General features: G+C 40.6%; 1 protein-coding gene across 5 annotated transcripts in view; it reads right to left on the minus strand.

Moving 5' to 3' along the window:
- Window positions 1-8,883: 8,883 nt before the first annotated feature.
- ARHGEF9 (Cdc42 guanine nucleotide exchange factor 9) overlaps window positions 8,884-22,465 on the minus strand; it is a 320,144-nt gene continuing 306,562 nt past the window's right edge. For all 5 annotated transcript variants that reach the window (XM_075835737.1, XM_075835740.1, XM_075835743.1 and 2 more), the window contains one exon: window positions 8,884-9,639. In XM_075835737.1, the coding sequence (XP_075691852.1) occupies window positions 9,452-9,639 (188 nt within the window). In that variant the 3' untranslated portion in view covers window positions 8,884-9,451. The remainder of the gene's footprint in view (window positions 9,640-22,465) is intronic.

Here is a 22,465-nt window from a genome sequence, read left to right on the forward strand (position 1 = left end):
AACCCTTAACCTGCCTCATCTCTCTCACATTCATTTAAAGAGACATAGCCTGTGCTGCCTATATGGGAACACAATGTCAGACATGGTGTAAACTATTTAAATGCAGACATTATAGCTTGCGTAATGAAAACATGGTAGCTGGCGTGGTAGAAGGCTTTCGCTCGTGAAGACTGAATTTCTTTAAAACACATGGTAGATGACACTTATAATATCCTGCACACGTTGTATGCTCTTGTAAAATGAAATGAAAAGTTAGAAGGGTTTAGAACTTGCAGGACTCTGTGACCGTAAGATTCTGCAGGAACTAGACTGCCGGAGGCTAATGTCTTACCCGAAGGCTGGCTGTCAATATTTCCAGCAAGACATTGCCACACAAGTAGCTGGGGCTCAGAATTATATTGTTTCTGCTTTAGGAAAGCTGGAGAATGAGCACTAAGGCAGAGACAGAATTGATAGCAACCACTACATAAAAGCGGAGCACAGGAGAGACAAACCGGAGAGGCTTTGGCACTGGTAGAATGAGTCTTTGGATGGATTAGAACCACAAAATGATGAGGCAGCCACAGGTGACCAAAATCCATATAACATAGGAGGTTCTCATGGCACATGAAATGGATAAAGTGTTTTCATTAACTTGTGCAGGATTTTTTTTTTCTTTTCACTAGTGGATAGTATAGGTTACTGCAAAGCTTTTATACCCACCACTCAGGTGCCACCTGAATGTTACAAATATCAGATATACACACAAAGTGTCTGTATGCACATTCACAGGTAATAGCTTTATGGAGAAGGATACAGTTGCATGGGTATATATTCGCAATTTGCAGTCCTGTCAAGACAGTGAAGAACATAAAAAAATCCCAAGAATCCCTAAGTACCAGAACCTACTGAATAAAATACAGTACAGGGGTCATTCTAACTTGCAGCTTTTTCTTAACAACTAGTATTTTCTGTGAATTCCCTACTAGTTTACAATGGCAATAGGACTATATGACGTTGATTAAATCATTATATTTCCAGCATTTTCCCTTCAATTAAAGGAACACTCAAACTGTATTATGCCCATTGCAAGGTCTAACGGGGGTAGTGCATGACACAGAGATTTAACATCAAAGAGGGAATGCCCGTGTCATGGTCTGCCCCCCTCCTGTCCCTGATTTAGGCATAACACATCAGTTTTGCCTAGAGTGTTCTTTTAAGAAAAACTAAGCAGATATATAATTTGAACTATGTTTGGCTAGCACGATGAACCATATTCGGAAACGTGTATTTGTACGTAAGATCACTTCAAAATGTGATTGTGATTCAGTTCAGAATTAACACCTTGCTAAAAAAAAAAAAAGAATCCTTACAATCTATATAGGTAATTAGATGAAGGCATCAAAACAGATCTTTCTGCTATGGCTTCCACAAATCTGACCTACAGCTACTTGATGCTGGAATTAAATTATGAATTGTTGTAGCCCAAAGACCTGCAATGCCTCTCCATGTGTAGCAGAACCATATCTCATCACGTCAGCAAGGCTGACAAACCATGTTGTGACCTTTTCTTCCAACACTGGCTGAATACCACAGGCTACCGAAGCTTCTTCTAAGTTGTAAATGTGTAAGACTCACATAGAGCTTCGTAAAATAGATTACTCGTTATTAGTAAACGGATTAATAATAATCACTCATTATACAATGAGAAGTAAATGGAGGGTGGTCCAGTGATCTATGACTACAGGCTACATTAGATAATGTCTAAAAATAGCACCATTTGGATAAACACCCTGCTTCATTAACATACTATATCATAGCAATTTGTCTTAAAATATAGATACAGAGATTCAAATGGGTTGATAGGACTGCTATTATATGTATTTAAAGGATAATATTTAAAAAAATGTCTTAACCTGTATTAATTATTTGTGGCACAATACAGTTTTGGCACACTTAAACAATGGCTTTTCAGCATTCATATTGATGTGTGGACTCAGGTAGATGCGGCTCAGGTAGATCTATATTTATATGCAATGTTCTGTGTATAATGTCTATTGTGCATCGATGATTTTGTTAATAAGAGGCTGCTGGTGAGACATAAATCGTAGCGCATAAGTTGTAGTACTGCCTTGGTGTAGACATGCGTAGATTAAATTGTTAAATTAAATTGTCACCGTGGGTGCAGTAATCACAGTTACCGTTTCCAAAAACCGCTAAAGAGAAGCTGCGGAATTTGCCAACAAAGCAGAAGAAAACAAGCATTCCTTTCATTCTAAGCTAATTTTACATATTAATTCTAGGTAATAATCTGAGCTACAGTAAGATGTGAGATGATGGGGAGGTTCCTAGCCTTCAAGTACAGATATTCCAAAGTGATCATAGGTTTTCATAAACTAATGTTGCATCTTGCTGTGTTGCGTAAGTATAGAAATATGAATTAGCAGGCAAAGATATGTATGCAACCATGGAATAATATTCTGTATAAATCCATTAGAATTTAAACGTAATGGCGGCTGCCAACTGATTACGTGAAGCCGGCTGATAAAATGTATCACTTTAAGCAGCAATGATAAAATTGTTGAAAATTAAAGGGCCGTTCTGGTTTAAAAAACTGCTTATATTAAATAAAAAGGCATGGCCTTGTCTGGCAAAGGCTTTCAGTCTAATACTGTCCATAGGCATTACATTTCTGCCTAAAGAAGAGGTAGGTTTTAATACCTGCCAGAATAATAATGGTTCAGCCAACAGTTATCCTATATTCCTAATTCAACAGAACTCAGTTGTCTATGGGTGAGCTTAAAGTGAATGTTCACCCTTGAATACCATTTTTGTTTTGGTTTTTTAAATCGAAATAGGTTAAAAATTCTACACAGATTAATGTCTTTATAGCTTCATTTTGCTGATCCAGACCTTCAAATCAATAAAAAACGACTACTAGTGGGTTTTGGATGTTACTGCATACTGTTATTATTGAGTTCAATGTACAAACACTATGCAGTAAGCTCCTAGGCTACATACCTCTAGTAGCGGCTGCAGGAAGTCAAAATGTTATCTTTTGAATCTATGTAAGAGCTCTGTATCAAAAAATGGAGCTGATGGTGGTATAAAGATATATTGAGAAATTAGTCAGCATCTAATTTTGTACTTAAACATATATGACAATGTAATTTAAGCTAACCATAAACATAAGAAAACTATCAAGCAAAAATTATTTCCCCTACAGCAATCTTCCCCTACAAATATATAGGATGCATAGGCGTCCTAAATCTCAGGGCACGGTAGACACCATCAGCTGGGGATGCGGGGCTGAGACAACCCCTGGCTAGTCATGTCTGATGGGCCAAGCAAAAAAGTATACCAAGGCCTTAAAAGGGTTGCCCGACAACAGAAAATTTTCATAATTGGTTAGGAAATGTAAAATGGAGACACTTCCTAACATACTTTCACTTTCAAAACGGCAAGGATGTCCAGATTTCCTTCCCTGTGATGTGGTCCCAGAAGTGGAGCTTCTTCCCTAAGCTGTAACGTGCCAACATAGCTTCAGGATGCAGGGAACTCCCCCTTCTCTCTGTGTGTGGGTGACGTGATGAAGGGGCTAGCTACCTGGCTCAGCTTATTAGACAAGCCAGCCCCTTCACTGTCAAGGCTAATGCACAGTAGCTTTATGTCCAGTTTGCAATGGTTCCTTTTTCTCTTGCTCTCCTTATCATCTATTAGCTCCCCCCCCCCCCCCCCCCCCTTGACTGTCAGCATGGAGCTATTGTGAGCTGTATACAGCAATAATATTAATAAAGACGGCTCACACTGAAAACAGATAACTCCGTGATGAGAGTCAATGAATCAACTAATAGATGATAAGGAGAGCAGAAGGAAAAGGAACAATTGCAAACTGGACATAAAGCTACTGTGCATTAGCCGTGACAGAGAAGGGGCTGGCTTATGTAATAAACTGAGCCAGATAGCCAGCCCCTTCATCACTTCACTTCACTGACCAACAGAGAGGGGCGGGAGCTCCCTGCATCCTGAAGCTGTGTCGGCACGTCACAGCTAAGGGGAGAAGCTCCACTTCCAGGACCACATCACAGGGCAGGGAGATTTGGATATCCTTGCAGTTTCGAAAGTGAAAGTATATTATTAAGTGTCTCCATTAGCCTAACAAATTAGAAACATTTTCTATTGTCGGACAACCCCTTTAATCTTTGTGTAAATCAAGAATGACGCCTGATGCTGCATGTCTTATATATATTTTCGAAAGTTTGTTTGAAGTCCGATTTTTCATTGGTTTAAAATTGATCATACTAACAGGATGTGCCAAGGGGGAAGGCCCTGGCGCATGCGCGTTGTGCACGGGCGGGGGGGGGTGTTCTCGTGCTGCACTGGAGTGGAGTCCCGCGTCATGCAACATGGCACCGGTGTCTGACGCATGCGCATGGGGCTCTGACGGATGCCATCTATACCGTAAGTCAACCTCCCGAGCAACGCTGGGTATAAAAGCTAGTTACCTATAATAGAGATGTTAAAAATTTTCTTAAATCAAATTTCTGTTTACTTTATTTTTAGTTTGGAACCTTTGCAAATAATCTCACAGTGGGCAGCTGAGGGAAATTGTTTTAAGTAAACACTGTTTTTACACCTCAACATTGTGGTGGAAAACTGTGTTTAATGTGGTCAACTATGGCACAATCACAGGCAGCAGGATTTACAGTTGAGAAAAATGCACCATTACTGTATAACCGCGGAAAACAATGGGTTTCCAGAAAAACTATTCATTACTCTACTGAGGTGACCTGCACCTTCTTAGAAACCAATTTAAGACAATGTGGACTGATAAGGAGAACAAAAAACACAAAGGAAATACCCCCTGTAAAAAAGGTAGTCTGTCCGATTAAAGAGCAGTTTGATAAAGAACTAGGCCCTAAACTGTGATACAAACATAGCTGCGTATGCTGTAAAGCGTTTTTTTTTCCACTGGGCGCTCGTTGCCATTGCCGATATTTGCCCTGTGTAAACAGGGGAATGATCAGCAGATGAACGAGCAAACGATCGATCATCTGCTGGTCGTATCGTTTTAAAAAAGTGAAATATTTTCGTTGTCGGCAGCACACCTCCCAGTGTAAACAGGGAGACGCGCTGCCGACATGATAATGTATGGGCACAAGCGATCGGAGTAACGACCACTCGTCCCCATCCATAGCTCCGTGGGACCGGAGCAAACAAGTGCCAATCAACGATGTCTCGTTGATCGGCGCTCGCTGCACCAGAAGCTTATCGGCCGGCGTAAAAGAGCCTTAAGTCTCTATATTACCAGTTAATCAGAGAGGTAGAAAATACAGATATACATATTTTCCATGAAAGCTTGTACTGTATGCCAGTTTAGCAGGAAGGTGCATTCATTCTTACTACTAATAACACTAAGCATGTCATATTTTATTACCATTCTACTGTAATTTATTGAAAATTCCATTTAATGTATATAATGCTTTTTGTCTATACTATTTTGCAATGTAGCGGGCAAGCCAAACTATTATGGCCCCAATAGATTACTTGTAAATATGCCACAAAGTATATAAACTCTGACTGTGTGGAAGAATGCACATTCAGAATGATATGGTCTTCTGGCTTCTTATTTGGATACACTTCATTCATGCAAGTAAACCGTTCATACACTATTAGGCAAGGAGGTTGTACGGCGGCACATGGAGTCCCCCGCAGCTCCTTACTACAGAGTCATCATTTGATTCTCCTTATCCCACTGTAATTCAAGATATTCTCCAATAAAATTCTGTAGAAGGTGAGATATCTCCATAATAGAGCAACCAATGGATTATACCATGATATTTTTCCTGTCCTCTTTATGTATGCTTCCGACAGAACAAATCTCTGTATTCCACTGTGTCAAATCAGAGACATACAGAGGTACAGTAGTTCCACATAGAAGTCTATGGGTGCTGTATTAGGGCTCTGTACAACTCAGACGTTGTATGGAGCCATAATAAGTCCATATGCATGAGGGCAAATGATAGTATTCCTTCAATATTGTGTTAAAAATACAACATCAACTAGTACGAAAAAGTGGACATACAACATTGAAAATGAAGGGATAGAATATTTGAAGGAGAGAGAAGCAGAACAGAAGCAAGACACCATTTTTTCATATGCAGAGATCATCACTGCACTAGGCACTGCTGTACGACCAAGGAAAGATTACCCACAGAGTAGGTATCTAAGGTCTGGTAATACAGGGGTCCAGGTCACAACTTCCCACTGCATTGGACCAATCACAATAATAATTATATTGTCTATGCCTGAATAACCTAATGCATCTTTTGGGGGATAATTAGCTATGCACAGTAGGTATAAGTTAAGCACCTTCTTGTATATGGAAATATGGGTACTTCTAGCAAATTCTTGTGTTCTTCGTAAGATTATAAGTGGTAACTGCTCGCTTACAGAATTTTAATGAAGCTATAAAGTGATAAAATTGCACTGATGAGAATGGAGATTAGAGGAGGGGGGACTTACACTTACGCTGTCAGGAGCCCCAAGAACTCATGCTGTATAGTGTATCTCAGTATATATAGTGATCATGGGAATAAGATGTATATTATATCCTTGTAGGGGAACAGAACAATGTATCTTTCAGTCAGTTGTGCTGTGATCTCAAAACAGTATTTACTCTTAAATCCCTGAATGATGAACAGATGTGATACTGTATAAAACATTTAGAAAAATAGAAGTAGATTTTAAAATTGTATATAGGTTTAGTGAATATGTTCAATACATGTAATGGATACCATGTACTCATCTCCCAACTTGACATTCATTATGCCTATCTTTCATATGATTGTCTTCAGCTGGTTGGAGTTAACACCCCAATGACAAGAGATCAGTGCATCCTGAAGTGTTGTGTGTAGGTGTCCAACATAGGAGTCAGACAAGTGCCTCTGAGGAGGACCTAGAAACTTTTTCTTTCTTAGAAAGTCCTTACAGTCTGATTTTACTGTATACTACCCAGTATTTATGAGTGTGTCCAGCCTTCCAGTATATATATATATATATATAATACAAACACTGCTCAGTTCACAATTTACTGGCATCATTTCTAATCGCTATTCAAGACCATTGAATTTCCGAGTAGTTAGGGTTAACAGTTGATGTGGTGTGTACAAGCATATCATCAAAATATAATGCTGAATATTAAGATTGGCTTTGATAAGGACAAAAATCAAATACAGCATTTGTGGAATAAAATGATGAATAAGAATGGATGGACAATTCATTATCTGAAACCAACAGTAAGAGTGGATGCACCTTCAAATTTTTGTGAGCTAAGCAAGACCTAAATCATTTACTTTTTCTTTCTGCTGGTGGTCTATAAACAGCCAGTCCCAAGACACCTGGCACAGGGATCATTTAGCACAGTGAAAGGTGGGTACAGCTGGCAGTAGTGAGCTCTGAGACTAGACTCAATCATCAAAGTGTTCTAGGAAGAGATGCAGTGTAGCAAGACGACAGGGAGATGGAAAAAAACAGCCACACTCTACAAACAAAAGGACAGGATCACCTTGGGAAAGCAATATGAGAGATGAAACAAAGGCAACAGTTTAATAAGCTCTGACACCATCCTCCTCTTTACTCAGGGGGGATACAGACCCATTTAAATGAATGAGCCTATCTGCAGTCATGGGAAGGTGTACTGAGTAGCATACTAAATACGAGAGAAAGCAGAAGGAGAGCACAGAAACCAGATCAAATATTCCAAAGGAAGAGAAAACCTAGAATGTGTTAGGTTTTTGGACTTGACATAACTGTTAATTACTAAAATGTAAGGAAGATATATGTTTAAGAAATGTTTGAGGCTAGATATAGATTAGGAAGAGATAAGGAGGGACCAGGATGGAAATAGCTATAAAATTATGTGTAAATATCAATGTGCAGAGAAGCTTATAGACTTGCAATAAGTGATACAGTATGTAATACTTGTCATGACATATTTAAAACTCAAGCCAGCACCAGGACTGACAGCGATTATTACAGTGCGCTGCTGCCCTTCCGGCTAAAGTGCTCTGCACACTACATGTGAAGCCTTCGGGATTTTACACCACAGAGGTTATTGCCATTTTGACAAAGAACTATTCCACAAACCATGTGGCTGAAACTCCCTCTCAGACATGTCTGCAGGCATCACCTATGCAGAAATGAGTATGCAGCATTAATGTATACAAAAAGTGTAGGACATCAAGCAGCAGATCTTGTTTGTTCATATGGTCTTTAAGTTACAAAGCTCACAGTGGCTCCAAATAAGAACAATAATAATACTGGCTAACCGTGCCGCCTTCGTCACTTAGGAATGTGAAGTGACAGCATTCAGAGTTATATGGGAGAACAAAATGTGAAAAAAAAAATCAAAATGGAAAGCAAAAGACTCTTTGGAAAGAACCAATAATAAATATTAACAATGTAAAAATAAGGAAAAAAGAAAAAAGAAATCGAATTATCCCTGTTTGATGGACTTTCCTCCGTATCCCAGAACATCTATGGAACAAGTAAAGCAATAGATAGACTGCACAGTAGCTAGCAGACTCACTGGGAACTACAGAGCTCTGGCACCGCTAAGACAGTGGGAGGATAAATATACAAGCAAGAAGCTAATTTGTTCCCTTCCTGCATCGTTATACCGCCTGAACAAACATAGATTTACACAAGAGTAGATAAAATGCACAGGCAGCTTAAGGTGCTGCCTCTCTCTTCGACTTCGTAGGACGTGCATCTTCAGTAGGTTCACACAGCCTGTAAACAGACTTTACACCCTGTAACCTTCCCCTTTTGCTTCTTGTGCAAGAGTGCTTTTTTGACAATTTGACCACTTTCATAATGGTTGCTCTTATGGAAGCAATGTGGATGAGGCAAAGGCAACTCCTTCAGGGCCAGGAGGACTAACAACCAATTGACAGTCCCACTGGATCTGAAGGTGTTGACATATGTTGAGTGAATACCATGAAATGAAAGCAGGTTGTATGTTTTACTTAGGGTGTGTTCCATTAACCACTGTAGGTTTTCTCTTTTAATTAGAGAGAATGTTCTTTGAGCAAAATGTGCAATTTCCACCAAGTAATCAAAAAAACATTAGTGGTCACTATCACGGAAAGCAATAGAAGTCCCAAAGTCCAAGGAAAGAAACAGTGAGAGTCTTGTGACTATGACTGAACTCTTCAGAGAGAGGAAATGTTTCATGGAGCTTTTCAAAAGCAGAGCAGTTCCTGTAGTCCGACGGGAAAAAAGTAAACTTTTTAAGGAAAAAAAAACTGTTTAAAGTTAGTTTTCCTGTCTTGTTTGCTATTTTTGTATTTGGTCCTTTCATAGTATAGTTGCAACAGTGCTTCTCCGAAAAAAGGTCCATCTATAAATATAATTTCTTTTTCTATTTTAATACTCCTTTCTCTATATATTTATATATTTATATTTTGTATTATTTTTTGAAAGGCGTCAACCTGCTGAAGTTTTGCCAGAATGGGGACTGACTTCTCCTGGGTTCAGTGAACTCAAAAACTTGTGGTTGGTTTATGCCATCGGTCACCATATACTGTCCTTGAATTGCCCCGGGTTCCTGAGGCGGCGGGTATGCTGGAGGGACCGAACGTGGACAGCTGACGCCAGCTAGAAGAGAAATACACACAAATTAGACTGTTATTGAACAGTAGTATATTTCCTAATCCCAATTAAAACAGGCTAAAATCAGGTTTTCCCCTATATAAAAGTAGAAGCTAAAAAACTATATTCCATTACTTTTTGTGTTTTGAACCTTTTATCAAATACATTGTTTTCTTTCTCCTATATTTAGATTTTAGCCGTGGATTAATACTTTTGCTGCCATGGGGTATGGTAAGTCTAGAGAGCTGTCTGCATTGGCTTCAGAATAAACCAGAAGGCAGCACACTTTGCCAAACCTAGAGCAAGAAAAATGAGCACATTTGGCATATTACGGATGTAGCCATCTTTAACTTGATACTGATAACTTGCTGCAACGTGATATGACACAACAAAAGCCATTGAAAAGTCATTGAAAAAGTCAAGATAAGGGATCTAGTCACTGTTTATTTAATGCGTTAAAAGTCAAGGTAAAGGCGGCTACATCTGTACATTAAATTGATGGCTAAAAACAAATAAGCTAAAACAATAAAGCAACGTATTAAATACATTTTCCTGGAGATCAGTATATTTCAGGACTATTAGGCACACTTTTTGTCCTAAAAACTGTGCTGTAATCTTCTGGTGCCTCTAATAGTCCGAATGCAGGAAGCTGCCAGTGTATGAAGACGCTGGAGACAGAGATTTAAAGGTCCCTGCAGTACAGTGTTAATAGTCTGAATGCAGGAAGCTGCCAGTGTATGCTGAAGCTAGGGACTGAGAGACTTGAAGGTCCCTGCAGTGCGGTGTTTATAGTCCGAATGCAGGAAGCTGCCAGTGTATGAAGAAGCTGGAGACTGAGAGATTTAAAGGTCCTTGCAGTGCAGTGTTATGGAAGCAGCATATCCTGTGCTGTCTGTAAAGAATCTCTCTGTATTGTGGTGGGGCGCTGTGCCTGTAATTTTGTTGGGGCACTTTGGCAGGCATTGTGGTGGGGCACTATGGTAATGAATTTGAACCATATCACCTTAATATTACCCATAGGAAATGTGTTTCATGCTATAAATTATAGGTGCATCTTATGGTCCAGTGCATCCTAAAGTCCAAAAATATGGTTTTACCTTTAACCCCTAGGCGCACCAGGACGCAACTGTACGTCCCTGCTGCCAGTGTCTTAGCGCACAAGGACGTACAGTTACTGAGTTTTTCCCGGTGCACACTGTCGGCGACAGTGTGCACCGGGAACCGGAAGGTCAGCTGTCGCCGACAGCTGACACTCCACTCTTGCCGAACAGCGGTCCTTTGCCGCTGGTTTAGTTGAATTAACCCCCTTAAATTCGGCGATCAGGTGCAATCGACGAATTTTGGGGGTTTCTAACATATCGGCAGACCCCGGTCCGAAATCGCGGGGTTTGCCCATAGTTACTATGGCAAACGGAAGCCAAACAATGGCTTCCGGGTCTGCCATGGACGGAAGCCCATCAGGACCAACCTTCGGCTGGTCCTGATAGGCTTCCTGTCAGAGTGACAGGAAGTCACTGTGTCGTTCCCGATGGCACACTGTCGGCGACAGTGTGCATCGGGAACTTGGAGATCAGCTGTCCCCGACAGCTGACACTCCAGTGTTGCCGATCAGCTGCTCATCGCCGCTGATTTCGGCAATTAACCCGTTACATGCGGGGCTCGATTGTGATCTCCGCATGTAGCGGGTTTGTAGCGCATCAGCAGCCCCCATGCAATCGTCGGAGCTTCTGATGCTTGTGATGGCACCCGGGGGCCAGACAACGGCTCCCAGGTCTGCCATGTATGTCAGCCTATGAGGATCAGCCTCTGCTGGTCCTCGTAGACCAACTGTCAGAGTGACTGTGACGTCACACTGACAGTTGGAATACATTACACTACCTAGGTAGTGTAATGTATTCTAGCAGCGATCAAAGCTGCAGGTCAAAAAAATAAAGTGTAAAAAGTAAAAGAAAAGTTAATAAACAAAAATATAAAGTGTAAAAAGTTAAAAAAAGTTAATAAAAATGTTTTATAAATGTGTAAAAATAAGTTGTTTTTTTCCTATAATAAGTCATTTATTATAGGGAAAAAATGAAAACGTTAAAAAAAAGTACACATATTTGGTATCACCGTGTTCGTGACGACCCAAACTATGAAACTATAATGTTAATTTTTCCGCACGGTGAACGCCGCAAACAAAATAAACGGAAAACTATGTCAGCATCGCTATTTCTTGGTCACCACCCCTCCCAAGATATAGAATAAAAAGTGATCAAAAAGTCGCATTTACCCCAAAATTGTACCAATAAAAACTACAACCCGTCCCGCAAAAAACAAGACCTCCCACAGCTTTTTTGACGAAAAAATAAAAAAAAGTTACGGCTGAGAATAGCGTGTCCCAGAAAATAAATTATTTTATAGAAACGTTATTTTATTGTGTAAACGCTGCAAAACTTTAAAAAAAACTATACACATATGGTATCACCGTAATCGTACCAACCGGCAGAATAAAGTAAAACGTAATTTATTGCACACGGTGAACGCTGTAAGAAATAAAGAATTGAAAGTGCCAAAATCGTTGTTTTTTTGGTCACCTTAGCTCTAAAAAAGATCCTGTGGGGTCAAAATGCTCACTATACCCCTAGAAAAATTCCTTGAGGGGTGTAGTTTCCAAAATGGGGTCACTTTTGGGGGGTTTCCACTGTTTTGGTCCCTCCGGGGCGTTGCAAACCCGACATGGCACTAAAAACCAATCCAGCAAAATCTGCGCTCCAAAATACAAAAGGCGCTCCCTCCCTTCTGAGCCCTGCTGTGGGTCCAAACATCAGTTTACGACCACATATGGGGTATTGCCGTAATCGGGAGAAATTGCTTTACAAATTTTGGGGTGCTTTTTCTCCTTTATTCCTTGTAAAAATGAAAAAATTCTATGTTTCCACAGAAAAATAGGTGATTTTCATCTTCACAGACTAATTCCACTAAATTCTGCAAAAAAACTGTGGGGTCAAAATGTTAACTATACCCCTAGAAAAATGCCTTGAGGGTGTAGTTTCCAAAATTGGGTCACTTTTGGGGGGTTTCGACTGTTTAGGTACCACAAGACCTCCTCAAACCTGACAAGGTGCCTAAAATATATTCCGAAAAAAAGTACGTGAAAAAAAATGATGCAAACATAAAGTAGACATATGGGGGATGTTAACTAGTAACTATTTTGTGTGGTATTACTATCTGTTTTACAAGCAAACACATTTAAATTTAGAAAAATGGTAATTTTTGCAAATGTTTGCTAAAATTTGACGTTTTTCATAAATAAATATTGAATTTATCGACCAAATTTTTCCACTAACATAAAGTACAATATGTCACGAGAAAATAGTCTCAGAATCGCTTGGATAGGTAAAAGCGTTCCGGAGTTATTACGACATAAAGTGACACATGTCAGATTTGAAAAAATAGGCTGTGCCACAAGCCCAAAACAGGCTGCTTCCTAAAGGGGTTAAAGGTTTGTCCGGTTTCAGCAAAATAATGTTGTTGTTTTTTGTATAATTAACAGTTATACAATTTCCCAATATACTTTCTACATTAATTTCTTATGTTTTTCAAGATCTCTGCCTGTTGTTATTCAGTATGAACATTCATTGTTTACTTCCAGTGGATCCAACTCTGTCCATGGTCATGTGATGGACACACTGGTGGATAGCACGTTACAATTACAGTATGTCTATTAGAGTTTTGTCTTCTAACGATCCCAGCACCTGTGTGTTATCACATGACCATGGACAGAATTTTATCTACTGGAAGTAAACAATAAATGTTCCTACTGAATAACAACAAGAAGATCTTGAAAACTGTGAGGAATTATTACAGAAAGTATGTAGGGAAATTGTATCCTTTTCTGAAACCGGACAACTTCTTTAATGTCTACCATACTGTTCCAACACAGAGCGAGAAAATGTTTTTAAATTTGGCATATTTATTATATTAAATTGATGGCTAAAAACAAATAAGCTTAAACAATAAAGCAACATATTAAAATATTTCTCCAAGAGGTCATGTGGAAATAGCCTGATAATAGAAGGTCTTGTGTTCCTGTGTGCCCTGTGTTCACACATTTTGTGTTGTTTTTTTGCACTGCAATATTTACCTAAGTGTCCAGATGTACAGTGTTATTATCTATAAAAAAAAATTCTAGGTGGATCCCAATGATTTTGACGGGATTAAAATGAATACATTTAACCTGAATAGGCACATCCATATAATCCCCTTAATTTATTTCATTGGGATTGGAACATTGTTTCTTAGTTTATCCCCGTTTCCCAATTAAAATAAACGTGAACAAGTGGCTGATCAGAGCTAGGGAGTCAACGAACAACTATAAAACTGTGAAAACTAATAAGAAACCTCTGCTTGTTCATTAGAATCAGGCATTGGATTTTGGGCTGGGCTATGGTGAGCTCCTGGGTGTGGGAGAACAACATAGCACATAGTGGTCGCCCTTTCGGAAGGGGCTGAGCTCAGGAAATCTGACAATTAGAGATAAAGCCTGCAGAGAAGGAAACTGCTGAAATACATCATACAGTTGACATTTTTGTCAGAAATACTGTTATTGCTCACACACAACGGCTTATTCTGAAAATTCATCCACAATGATAGATACACCTTAAAGTTTTCATATTCATGTAAATCTGAACTAATCTTGCCTTTCCTAATTTCTTTAAAGAAAAAGTTAGAAAATGGCACCAGGACTTCGCATCTTATAAAATATTAACACCTCCAGGTATCAGTCATCTCTATGAGAGTCAGATTAATCCAGTGGTTTATTTTACTGTTAAACTATGAAGATCTTATCTAAGCTGGTCAAGTGTGTGTCCTAAATTATTTTCATATTTTCCATTCTGGAACTTTTGATGACACAGAATTGAAGATATAGGTCTGTTTGATGAGGTCTTGCAGATCTAGCAACTGGCAACACTCTAGCTCTAAAAATCCTTTTGGACTAAAAGGTCAGTGATCTGTCTCTTACTTGAAAGGGAACTCAAATTAATGTTCTTTCTGAAAGGCAAATTGAGCTAAGATTAAAATCAAAAAATTATCTAAGGAAAGATTTAATGGCTTAAAGTGATTATAAAGTACAGGACACCAATCCGTATATCAGTACTTAACGTACTCTACCCATTTTGGATGTATTCTAATGAATGCCAGAAAATATACTGTATGTATCTTTAATAATTAGGTTACCCACAATTATTTATTAATTAGCTTCTTATTGTCCAACTAGTTATAAGAAAATAGGTTTTGTTTTTTTACTTTTGTCTGCTCTGCTCTGTTATCATTTGGTATCCTAGAGGGCAGTATCCTTACTAAAAGAGACACAGGGGAAGGAAAAACATAAAAGCTAAATAGTGACAGGCTATTATACAATGAAACATTAATTATCTGCTTTCTTAGCTTGGAGTGTAAAATTAAATATGTAACAGACACCAAAATAATTTTTATTCTGTACAGGACAGAATAAACATTACATGTAGGCATTTATAGCAGAAGAATTTCTCAAGGCCATAAGTGTATGACGTACTATTCATATTATTTACTTATGATACTAATTGCAATGGCAATGTAACTTACTACTGAATTTAAAGGGCTTACAATATAAAAAAAACAAAAAAAACATAACCTTTAGTGGTCCATAGCACAATATTGTTACATGCACAGGCATTAAGGTTCCATAGTATGGACCCGTAGGAATTACATGTAAAGTTGTATAGGGGCACCATTTTCTCCCCTACAAACTAATGCTTCTAGAGGAGAGCACCTTCAAACTGCTATAAAATCCCCTCCCTTCTCTAATCCCCCGCCTCACTTCTTTCCCCCCTCTCCACTTGCTTACTCTCCCCTCCCATTTATTTCTAGAATACCTTCGGGCATTTATAAGATGGATTATACATATATATTATCCACCACATCCACTGCTACGACTACATGTGCCAGTGACAGTGTGCCTGATCGTCCTGGAAAGTGAAGAAGCAATGGCTTTTTACTCTATTTATTTGAAAAAAGATTGTCACTTGGACACAGACTCAAGTATAATGGCACTGTATAAATGCCTGTAGCAGTACAATACGCCAAATTTTGGTGGCAATATTAGATTTATGCAAAACAATGAGCGATGTGACATTAGTGACATCTGTATCAGCATGCAGCGGTACACTATCAGCACCAAAATTTATATTTAAATAAAAATCTATTTAATTGAAAGAAAATTGTCCCTTGGACACAAACTGAAGTATAATGGTACTGTATAAATGCTTGCTGCTAAACAATACGCCAATTTGCCGGGCTGGGCCGCTGCCCGATGTCATCCGATCCTTCTTCTCTGTCTTCTTCTGTTCGGTAAAATGGTGGCCACTATTTTGAGTGATTCGTGCAGGATGAATCCCAAAAGTTTCCGATTAAGTTGTATTATTACTGATGTTTTTTTGTTCTAAATTTAATTTAATAAATTATCTCTAAAGTGCTAAATAACTGGATATACTGTGAACACACAAACAGGGGCATTTTCTAAATCTCTCAGCATATAGAATCTACAGTATATGCTGTTCAGGACTTCATGTTCCTACGTACATTATAAGATCAAACTCTAGAGAATCAACAGTACAGATGTAGCCATCTTTATATTGACTCTTAACGCATTAAATACACAGTGGCAAGAAACTTTAAAGGGGTTATGTGGGGACCGAAAGGTATTAGCAGTGTACTCACTGCAGTATGTGAGTACACTCTCTAATAATTCCGATCCCCGTTATGCTGATTATGAGATTCTATATAGCGCTGGCAGGGGACCGAAAGTCTAGTTGCAAGTCTTCCTTCATAACGACACAACACTTCATCATGTGACCGGCTCCACTGTAATTTATGTACAAGCAGTAGCAGTAGTACATCGATTACATAGAGTACAGCGGGGCCGGTCACATGACGAAGAGTTGCTCCGTTATGAAGGAAGACTGTGCAACTAGACTTCTGGTCCCCCGCCAGCGCTATAAAAATCTATTAAAATCTCATCATCAGCGCGTCGGGGACCTGAATGTATAATAGCGCGTGTACTCACATACTGCAGTGAGTACACTGCTAATATTTTTCGGTCCCCACATAACCCCTTTAACTTGACTTTTTTAATGGCTTTTCAATGGCTTTTGGTGTGTGATATCACGCTGCAGCAAGCTATCAGTCGAGATAAACTTGGTTACATCTGCATTTACTCGATACAATTAACTTTTATATGGGTTGTATCAGATTTAAAACACATGCCTATTTTTCATCCCCCCAGAAACAGCACTTCTCTTCTTTGGCAGGGTCATTTATTGTTGCTAAGTTTTATTCACGATAATGGGGTCAAGCTGCAATACCAGACATGGCCTATAAATAACAGTGGTACAGCCATGGTTTTTCTAATCTCATATAATTGCTTTCATTTAAATAGTGAAAAAGTACTATATAATGTTATTACATAACTGCAATAATAGATGTCTTGCACATGTGGCAGGGGGTGCAGTGACCCCCGTAACCTCTGTATACCCTATTGCGACTCGACTGGACAGAGTAGAAATGCGGCTGATGGAAACATTTTGACAAACTGCTTCGTGTAAAAAGTATCAACTATAGAATTTTATATTGCCGCAGTTGAGGTATTTATTTAGCACGGAAAACTGAGCATAACTGGGCATTCCATTAGACAGAAAGAGTAAAAGCCCTCTGCAAGTGACGCCTGTTTTTCTCCCAGGAGGAAATTAAAGTTTCATTTGATACAATCCGTACTGCCAAGTTCCTCGCTCCTGAACATGTGAGTGCCACGTGCCTCCTGTTTTCATGCAGTGAGCATCTGCCCAAGCATTTCTCCCTAATAAATATTGCAAGCTGTTTGAGTGTCTGAGAACACATCATGGAGACAAAACGAAGAAATACTGCAGCTTGAACCACTGGGATTCTTCCTAGCACTTAGCTTCAATACACAGCATAAGAGGGTTCCCATAAAGGCAGGGTGATTGTACAGTACTCAGGGAATAGCGGGTCAACTATTTTACAGACACCTTACTAGATACCGGTAGGTAAGATTGTACGGCCCTTTTTTTAAGAATGAGGAAATGGCATATTTGAAAGATGAAGGGGCTAAAATATATAGCTGACTGCCCTGGGAATGGAGAATATATAAGGCAATATCTCATGTACTCTGCTACACAATTTGTTTACATATGCATTCCTGTACAGTGATTTTACGGACACGTTTCAGACATAGAATCTACTGTATGCACTCAGATCCCTCATAGAATAATTGTACGGGATGCAGGGATATTGAAATAGTCACATCTCTATGCAACTTGGTCCACAGTTTAGGAATTAATTTCTGCCTGAGAATGCATTAAAAAGTTTAGGCATCCTCTATGATGACGGTTATTGGTCCTGGAGCTTCCTATTCTTGTAAACTGATATTATCCAGGTTTCTCGAAGGGTTGTATTTTTTAGCTGGAATTGTAATTTTTTTTTATTTTTTTTTTTGTACAACTCATCCAAACTCAAGGGCAAAAAAAAACATAGAGGCAGAACATGCAGCTACTTCGAGGCCCGTGTAAAGAGGAGGCCCGGCCCTGGTAGATCCCATCCCTTTGCTCCAGAGGAGCGGCATTGTTAGTAAACACAAGGGTGGGTCATGAAAATGGTCTTGGAGGAGGAAACAAACACCAGGCTCTTTTGTCCTGCATGGCAAAAAACTGGCACCATAATGGGAAGTCCATTCTGATCTTTGTTATTGGTCCTGCTCTTGTACACAAACTGATTGGGCAACTGATGCATAAAATCATATCACTTGTTATTTTTTAATTGCTCTATTCACAGGACCCAAATACATAGCAGATTGCTTATTCTGGATCCCTTACAACCATAATATTTAATAACAATAATAATAATAATAATAATAATAATAATAATAAAAAGAATAATAATTATAATAATAAAATAAATAAACTTGTTGATAAATTTATATTCAGTTATAATGCACAATGATGCTCAATTATGATTACATCACATTAAAGAGTTACCGCACTTTCCTAACAATGTTGATGTGTCATAGAATAATGTTATAAATTATAGATATCTATGTATAGGAAAGTCTCAGCTAAGATTGATATACCGTAGCTACAAAAGAGCTCATTACTCTGTGTCTATAAGGAGTAGCTTAGAATAGAGCTGCAGTCAGGAGAACACTAAGCAGCTTTAGCCAAAGGACTTTCCCTGAAAATCCCAATTGTGCAATAAAAGTGGCAGACGCGCTTACTAGTAATTCTCTGTCACATGTGTACACTTAGAGGAACGTCCTGCGGTTCGTCTGCAGAATCCACTTTCTTTACGCATCATGTGTGTCATTACACCGCAAAGTGCTGCGTAGAAAGCTGATACTACTTAAACCCTTTTATTACCAGAGGAATACGGACTTCAGTTTAAACGGTTAATCTAATAGCATGCTACCCGAAATGGTGATGACACGAGGCATAGAGACAGTGCATGCCTAGGGGAATTGCACACATGACTGAGTTCTGTAACAAATAGATTTTTTTATTTTTATTTATTTAATATATTTTAGTTAGACAAAGTAAAGGTAGTCATTGAAACCTGCCTATAGTAATGCGGATTTAGCAAATAATCCCAATCATATGTTAGGATGGGTAGAAGTAAAGATGTAAATGATGATAACGGTGATTGTACCTTTCTTATGGATTGTCATATTTATACAATCCTTGGTGTGCAGAACAGAATTATTTATAGCAGTAGCAAAGACCAGAACAAGATTTTTGTGCCAAGTCTTGCCTATAAAAAGCAAGTCACCCCAGGACAATTGCTCCCTGTCTCTATCTGGCAGCACTCGCTTAAATGGAAAAGTGACAAATATACACACATACAAATATAGCAGTGTCTCAGAAAGCGCTACGGATTCTAGATACATAAAGGTGATGGAAAGTGACTTGTAAGATGGTTCTTAATTATAGGGGCATATCTGAATATAACAGGGCCATAACAAATCTTGGAAAGGCCCTCCACCATGGTGACCGCACAGGCTGCTGGGTTGATCAGCCAACGTGACCGTATATCTAAATGTGGCAAGAGCAAGACTGTCAATGGAGTAGAAGGTATAGCTCCTCACTCTCCGGTAGGGTCCACCACTAGGCAGGCTTTATTGAGGTGGAACCCTGCCATTTGTGAAGGTGCATGAGAGGTCTGTATGGCACCCTCAATTTCTGGCCTTCAGAAGCACACAGTCTTCATATGGAAATAACTACAGCTGTTTACTACACTGGATAATAATGCATTTAGCAGGAAAGCAGATGAATATTTGCTTTACTTGAAGACGGTAAGGCCCCGTTCCCATATATCCGGCGATAGTTTTCCTCCGGCGTGAAACAGAAACGCCGTAGGTAAACTGATGCCATAACTGTAATGGCCGGAAGGAGGTGAAGGGAAAGTGAGCCCTAATCTACCCACCGCCCTGTCCCTGCCTACTTGCAACGACTCGCCCTAGGCGACGAGGTACAACTGGGCGGCGGTCCCTACGCTGTCTAAGTGCACAGGAAAACAAACAGGGAACATGCAAGGGAAGGGGCAGTAGCCACGGAACGCCACGAGGAAACGGAGCGGCGAACGGACAGTCAGGACCAGGACGAAGTGAATACACCCAAGCGGGCAAGGAGACAGAAGCAAGCCAGGGGCAAAGCAAAGCAGGTCAAGCAGAACTGCAGCAAGGCAGAAGCACGGCAGAAGCAGGCTGGAGCAAGCAGCAGTGGGGCCAGGAATCCAAAAGAATTACAAGCACTGAGGGAGAGAACAGGGCAGGTAATAAAGGACAGGGGGCGGAGCTAACTCCGACAGACCAGGCCGCGATAGGCTCTCCCACTCCTGAGCCTGCCACCCTGGTTGGTGGGAGATGGTGTCAGTCGAACAGGTCTGGCCTCAGGTGTGGATTGATTAATCCCAGGAGTATACCTAGATGAAGTACCTGGCAGATCCCTAACAGTACTCCCCCTTTTATGAGGGGCCACCGGACCCTTACTAAGGGGACCCGGTTTAGTGGGGAAGAGAAGGTGGAACCTCCTGATCAATACCCCAGCGTGAACATCACGGGCAGGTACCCAAGTCCTCTCCTCCGGCCCGTATCCTCTCCAATGGACCAGGTACTGGAGGGAGCCCTGGACCATCCTACTGTCCATAATCTTGGCCACCTCGAATTCCACCCCCTCAGGGGTGAGAACGGGAACAGGAGGTATCCTCGAGGGGGACCAGGACGGGGAGCAGCGTTTAAGGAGGGAGGCATGGAAGACGTCATGTATGCGAAATGATGGGGGGAGCTCCAGACGGAAGGATACAGGGTTGAGGACTTCAATGATCTTATAAGGTCCAATAAATCGGGGAGCAAACTTCCTGGACGGGACCTTAAGGCGCAAGTTCCTGGACGACAACCAGACCAAATCCCCGACGACAAACCGGGGGTTAGCAGAACGTCTACTATCCGCCTGAATCTTTTGTGCGTTCTGGGACGCCTCTAGGTTCTTCTGAACCTGGGCCCAGACGGTGCACAGTTCCCGATGAACATCCTCTACCTCAGGATTATTGGAACAACCAGGGGAGACGGAGGAGAATCTTGGGTTAAACCCGAAATTACAGAAAAACGGGGAGACCCCTGACGAGTTACTGACCCGGTTATTCAAGGAAAATTCAGCAAGGGGAAGGAATGAGACCCAATTGAATTGACAGTCAGAGATGAAACACCTTAAATATTGTTCCAGGGATTGGTTGGTCCTTTCCGTTTGGCCATTAGTTTCGGGATGGAAGGCGGAGGAGAAGGACAGATCAATCTCCAACTTTTTACAAAAAGCTCTCCAAAATAAGGAAACAAATTGTACCCCTCTGTCAGAAACGATATTGACTGGGGCCCCATGGAGACGCAGGATGTGTTTCACAAACAAAGAAGCTAACGTCTTGGCGTTAGGTAGCTTCTTAAGGGGCACAAAGTGGCACATCTTGCTGAAGCGGTCGACTACCACCCACACCACCGACTTGCCCTGAGATGGAGGCAAATCGGTGATAAAATCCATGGAGATATGGGTCCAAGGTCTCTGGGGAATGGGCAAGGAACGTAGTAGGCCCGCAGGTCGGGACCTAGGGGTTTTGGACCTAGCGCAAACCTCACAAGCGGCGACGTAAGCCCTAACGTCTTTAGGCAACCCAGGCCACCAATAGTTTCTGGTAATGAGGTGTTTGGTGCCCAAGATGCCAGGATGACCAGATAGAGCGGAGTCATGGTTTTCCCTGAGTACCCTCAGCCGGTATTGCAGGGGAACAAACAGTTTGTCCCCAGGGACGTTCCCGGGAGCTGCACCCTGATCAGCCGCGATATCAGAAGCTAAATCAGAATCCGTGGCAGAGACGATTATACCAGGGGGTAAAATACAAGCAGGATCCTTCTCAGAAGGAGGATTGGCCATGAAACTACGTGACAGAGCATCAGCCTTAATATTCTTGGACCCAGCCCTATAGGTAACCAAGAAATTAAATCTGGTAAAGAATAGTGCCCACCGAGCTTGTCTAGGATTAAGCCTCCGGGCCGATTCTAGGAAAACCAGATTCTTGTGATCCGTAAGGACCGTTACCTGGTGTCTGGCCCCCTCCAGGAAGTGCCGCCACTCCTCAAAAGCCCATTTAATGGCTAGAAGTTCGCGGTTGCCAATATCATAGTTACTCTCCGTGGGCGAAAACTTCCTAGAGAAGTAAGCACAGGGGCGGAGATGGGTGAGGGAGCTGGTACCCTGGGACA

Source organism: Rhinoderma darwinii, chromosome 8, assembly GCF_050947455.1.
Source record: "Rhinoderma darwinii isolate aRhiDar2 chromosome 8, aRhiDar2.hap1, whole genome shotgun sequence".
NCBI classification, from domain to species: domain Eukaryota; kingdom Metazoa; phylum Chordata; class Amphibia; order Anura; family Rhinodermatidae; genus Rhinoderma; species Rhinoderma darwinii.